The sequence below is a fragment of the Orycteropus afer genome, unplaced genomic scaffold (assembly GCF_000298275.1).
Source record: "Orycteropus afer afer isolate SDZICR_OR568_19922 unplaced genomic scaffold, OryAfe1.0 scaffold00666, whole genome shotgun sequence".
In the NCBI taxonomy this organism is placed as follows: Eukaryota; Metazoa; Chordata; class Mammalia; order Tubulidentata; family Orycteropodidae; genus Orycteropus; species Orycteropus afer.
This window is the reverse complement of record NW_006922253.1, coordinates 1,130,786-1,136,543: the sequence shown is the minus strand read 5'-3', so window position 1 is coordinate 1,136,543 and position 5,758 is coordinate 1,130,786. Positions and strand designations below refer to the sequence as shown.

The window sequence follows — 5,758 nt, the reverse complement described above, 5'->3', positions numbered from 1 at the left end:
CTGTCTCTAACATGCTGAGTGATCTGAGGGTGAAAATGTGGAAATACCATTTTGTGACCCCTACATTAGTTTGTTTGTTTGTTTGTTTGTTTCTGTTGCATTATGTTACTTCTGTCTTACAAAGCCCTTCCCCTAGAACATTCTCTTCTAAGCTCATTTTGATTTCTTTCCTATTGAAGATATTTTTCTTTATTTTACTGTTTTATTTTTCATGAGAAAACATCATCAATCTGGTCCACAACTTCCTCATGACATTTTTCACTTCCTTATTCCTGAAAGGATTGAGCAGGGGAGTTAGGATGGTGTACAAAATGGTAACCATCTTGTCAAAGGAGAAAGCAGAGAAAGGTCTTGCATATTCAAATATACATGGAACAAATAACAAAACCACAACAGCAATGTGAGATCCACAGGTGGAGAGAGCTTTGTGAAGACCCTCAGAGCTATGAGATCTCAGTGAGTACAAGATGACACAATAGGAGATAAGCAACAAGGAGAAATTTATGATGCAGATGAACCCACTATTGGCAACCACAAAAAGGCTAAAGATATGAGTGTCAGTGCAGGCAAGCCCCAATAATGGGTATAAATCACACATGAAATGATCGATGACATTGGGGCCACAGAAGGGCAGGTGGAAAGTAAAGAGAATTTGTATCACAGAATGAAAGAAGCCACCTGTCCAGGATACCCCCATCAGAACACCACAAAGCCTCCAGTTCATGATAGAGTGGTACTGCAAGAGCTTGCAAATAGCCACATAGCGGTCATAAGCCATGGTGGTAAGAAGAATCATCTCCACTCCAGCAAAGAAGTGTTCAGCAAAGAGTTGGGTCATGCAGCCCTCAAAGGAAATGGCTTTCCTCTCAGAGATGGAGTCCACAATCATCTTTGGGGCAATGGAAGAGGAGAAACAAGCATCCAGGAAGGACAAGAAAGCGAGAAAAAAGTACATGGGGGAGCCCATGAGTGCTGGGGTGTAGGTGATGGTCACAAGAACTAGTAAATTGCCCCCAACAGTTGCAAGGTAGCCAAGCAAAAATAGAGTAAATATTATTTTCTGAACATTTGGATTCTGTGAAAGACCCAAGAGGATGAACTCAGTTACAACCCTTTGGTTTTGCATAATTTCAGAGGAAAACATGAAAGCTACCAGAGTGATCATGGAGAATCTGAAATTATGAGAAAGAGATATTGGCCTCAGGCAGTTTATGGTACTGACACAGTCATCAGCAGGTTAGTGCATCCATAAGCAAAGGTATCTTAAGTCTTTATTTTATTGTTGAGAACACAAAATTGGAGATTTGTTGAAGGAAGTCATGAGATAACCTCCAGAATTGAAGTTAAATACTTTAAATAGAGTTTTAATATGGTGGAAGGAAAACATTCACATCTGGTAAGGAAGACAAATAGGTTTTCTCTTAGATGTCAACTCTGACTTATTAGTAGTGGCTACCTAAAGTGAATTATTGAGGATTCTGAAGCATATCAAAGCAATGGTGAAGAGACGACTAGAATGTATGTATCATGCCTGCCACTGGCACGGCATTGGAACTAGAATGACTTGCATAGGAAATGCATCTTTCATCAAGAGACTGTCTTATCTACAAATAGAGTTTAACAGGCACTTGGAAATGATACCTACTTCCCCAAATACTTCTTTAAATGCTTGAGTTGAACTGAGACCAGGCAATCTACTTCCATAGTGATACTGCCTCAGAAACCCAAGGAGGTATCGCTATGAGTCAGATCTGACTCAACAGTAGTGAGTTTGGTTTTTGGTTTTATGAAAAATAAAAGCCTATGGAAAGTGTATACATCTATGCATAGCAAATAATGAGTATACATTAAGTGCTAGTAGCTTTTTTTTTTTAAATTATTCATCATTTTCAAATGAAAACAGAAGTGGATAAAATAATAATACCTATTTTAGAATGTGGTGTTAATAACTAAGTGAAATAATGCAACAAATGCTCAGTGTCCAGAGTCCAGGCTACGGCCATGCTGGTCTTACTACTACTTTTTTACTGGTAGGAAACTCATGCTTGGAGAAGTTGAGCTCAAAAAATTGACAAAAAAGTGGATATGGGGTTTCTGGCTCCAAAACTCAAGCCCATTCCACTGAATCAATAACAAAAGCAATGAGAATATTTCTTTTCTAGGGAGAACCTCAGATCAAGGATGGGATTTCTATAGTCTTCAGCCAATTGTCAAGGTGAAAACCTTCTAATTCCTGTCTTCATGTATAAATGAAACACTTCAGGGAAAAACTATAAATGTTATAGTCAGAAGACATTGGCCCCACCATATACATACATATCATATCATATATAAACTGACAACAAACATATGGGTAAGGAAAAGACACAACATGTCTAATATAAACCAGTCGAACTCTGGTGGCATAGTGCCTAAGGCACTTGACTGCTAACCAGAAGGCTGGCAGTTCAAACCACTCATCGGAAGGAAGTTTGGGCAATTTACTTTTTTAGTGATACCATCTCAGAAACTCAAGGAGGGGGTCGCTATGAGTCAGATCCAACTAGATGACAGTGAGTTTGATTTTATTTTGATTAAAGCTTTATTGATTATTAACCAACTATCTATATGGTGTGGCTTGATATGATAAAGTATATTTCCTCTGTTCCAAAACTATATAACTTCATCATAAAGTAGTTCATATATAGCTTACCTGATCATCTCACAGGATTATGATGAGGACCAATTTTGAAAATGTGAAAATGTTGTTATGAGAAAGAATTGTTTCAAACTGTGCTTATTATTCCATCACTTCACAAGCCAGCTGCTTTATCCACAGGAAGCATTTTCACATGTCAAACAGGTAATTACTTCAACTTTTGTCTTCATTTTCCACAGATTGAAAGATGCTTGTGTCTTCATCTGTATGTATAACAGAAATGTATCAAATAGTTTACATAACTTTATGTTTGTTAAAGAGATGAATGAAAGAATAGTGGGTCTTATTGTGGGAATTAGCAATATCTTGATTTTCTTCAGTGTCACTGAGAAATAACAAAATGAGAAAATATACAATTATTTAAGTTAATGTCTCTTGTTTTCTTGCTTTAAAACAACCATTTCCTATGTTCCCCAAGGCTTAGGCAACCCTAACCTGTGCCAGCATTAATAAGTCCATTTCTAGCTACAAACTGCCCAGAAAAAAAGAGTATAAAACAAACTCACTGGTATCATTGGGTCTGCCAACAATCATTTATTAAAAAATAGAAGATACTAATATATGACTCAACAGTGGTCAGTTTACCCTAGGTCAAATCAATGAGAAACAATGAAGTGAAATAAGTAAGAACTTCAACTCTAGATTCCTACAAGCCAGATTTCAAATGCAAGCTCTTCTGTTGTTTATGTGTCATGAAGCAAGTTATTTAAAAATGCTTGGTTTCCACTTCTGGAAAGTGAGAAAAAAAGAATGCCTATTCATAAAATGAAATAACCTAATACATATGAAAACATTCAATAGGAGACCAAGCTCCCAAAACTGTGACACATTTTTGTTTTCTTTATAAACATTTTTATTTAGTTAATAATCATTCTACTATGAACAGTGTTGATCAGTGCTTTTACAGATAAGCTCATTAACTCATCCTTTTATTACTTTAAAAATGTAAATCGTTTTATTGCATCACAGTATAGATATGATGATTTTTTAAAATTTTGATTTGGGTGAAAATTTGCAGATCAAATTGATTTTGCATTCAACAATTCATAGACATTTTGTTTTGTGACATTCCTTGTAATTCCTACAATATAGCACCCTTTTTCCCACTTTCTCTCCCAATACAACACCTCTCTTCCCATTTGTCTTTGTCTTTCTCTCCTATCCTTTCCTTTTTCTTAGGTTTATTCCTGAGCAAACACTACCTTTTAATTTTATATGGTTGATTGTTGTGAGGAGTGTGTAACTCCCTGGTATTACTGCTTCCCCTATACTTTTGTCTATCTTTAGGCAGAAAGTTGAGCCATGGGAGTGAGCTCTGATGGTGTAGTACCTAAGCCATTTGACCGCTAACCAGGTCAATGGTTCTCACCCACTAGCCACTCTTCAGAAGGAAGATTGGGCAATCTACTTTTGTTGGGATACCACCTTGGAAACCCAAGGAAGGGTCACTATGAGTCGAATCTGACCCGATGGCAGAGAGGTGTTTTTTGTTTGTTTGTTTGTTTTTTAGGGTATCTAAGGGCCACAGTGGTTCAACCAGTCTCCAATCAAATCAGTAGGCCTGGTCAGCTAATTTTTAATGCATTGCCCTTTTGAATAACCTGTGATATACATTGTTGTTGTTGTTATATGCCGTCGAGATGGACCCGACTCATAGCGACCCCTGCTTGGGTTTCCGAGGCAGTATCACTATGGAAGTAGATTGCCCCGTCTTCCTTCAGAGGAGTGGCTGGTGGGTTTGAACCGCAAGCCTTCTGGTTAGCAGCCAAATGCTTTAGGCACTATGCTACCAGAGTTCAAACCCTCATGAATCCACTTATAATTCAAATTGCTTCTTTATACAACAAAAGTATATTAGCTCTATATTAATTTATATTAACAATTATATAATTTTAATCTGTCCACTTCCTCTACACGGGGAGTTCTTAAGGAGATCCCGTGGCATAGTGCCTAAGGCATTTGACTACTCACCAGAAGGTTGGCAGTTCAAACCCACCAGCCACTCTGCGGAAGGTGGAGTTCTTAGATGAATACAACTTTAGAACTAAAATGTCCATTAGATATAAATAAATCAGCCCTTCTTGTTTCAAATAAAATGAATTTCTAAAATAAGCATTAAAATGTTGACAATAGAGAATACAGCATCTTCATGATTTATGATCAAAAGGTTTATGATTTTAAGTCATTCAAAAGATAATTTTCCAGAATTGAGACCTAGAGCAGAAAAAGAAAAAAGAGGGAATTATGAATAAAGTCTTGAGTTTAATTAATAGTAACATTTCAATTTTTTAAAATAGTTTTAATAAATGTACCTATGGTTACATAAGATATTAACATTAGGGGAGCTGGGTGATAAGTTTAAAAGAATTCTCTACACTATACATACAACTTCTCTATAATCTAAACTTACTTAAAATTAAAACCTTATTTAAAAAAAAAAATAATAATAATTGTTCTGTTTCTGCTATCAGAAAGATAGCCATTCCAGATTCATTACTGAATAGCTATGTGTCCTTGAACAAAACTTTAAGCCTCAGTGCTCTCTCCCATAAAATAGGGATGATAACATTTGTTCAAGCTGCCCCTCTCACAAGATTCCAGTTAGATAGTTACCATGAAAGCGATCAGCAAAGCATAAAAGTTTTTTTTAATTCTTTTTTAATTTTTATTACGATTTGGGTGAAAGTTTACAGAGGAAATTCACTAAAACATAAAGTTTTAAAAGTGTGAAACATATTTGTCAGTAATATTTTCAAACTGACTGCACTCTTGAAGTAAACTAGAAAATTTAATCAGCCTGAACATAAACTGTGTTTCTAAAATCAACTTTTTTTTTATTTTAATTTTACTCATTGCTAAAGTTGCAAGTGTAACTGTTTCAATTCGTATAATCATTTTGGGAAACACTTTTGTAAATATTTCCAGACTCAAACATATTTGTATTATTTATGCTAAACCAAAAGCTAAACCAAACTCACTGCCATCAAGTCAATTCTGACTCATAGCGACTCCCTTTGGGTTTCTGAGGTGGTAAATCTTTACAGAAGTAGATTGCCCAGT

The 5,758-nt window shown here is 35.9% G+C and overlaps 1 protein-coding gene across 1 annotated transcript; it reads right to left on the bottom strand.

Moving 5' to 3' along the window:
- Positions 1 to 202: 202 nt before the first annotated feature.
- On the bottom strand, positions 203 to 1,186 carry LOC103210915 (olfactory receptor 4C15-like). Its single transcript, XM_007956828.2, has one exon. The coding sequence runs from the start codon at positions 1,163 to 1,165 to the stop codon at positions 203 to 205; it is 963 nt and encodes a 320-aa protein (XP_007955019.2). The 5' UTR covers positions 1,166 to 1,186.
- Positions 1,187 to 5,758: the final 4,572 nt, after the last annotated feature.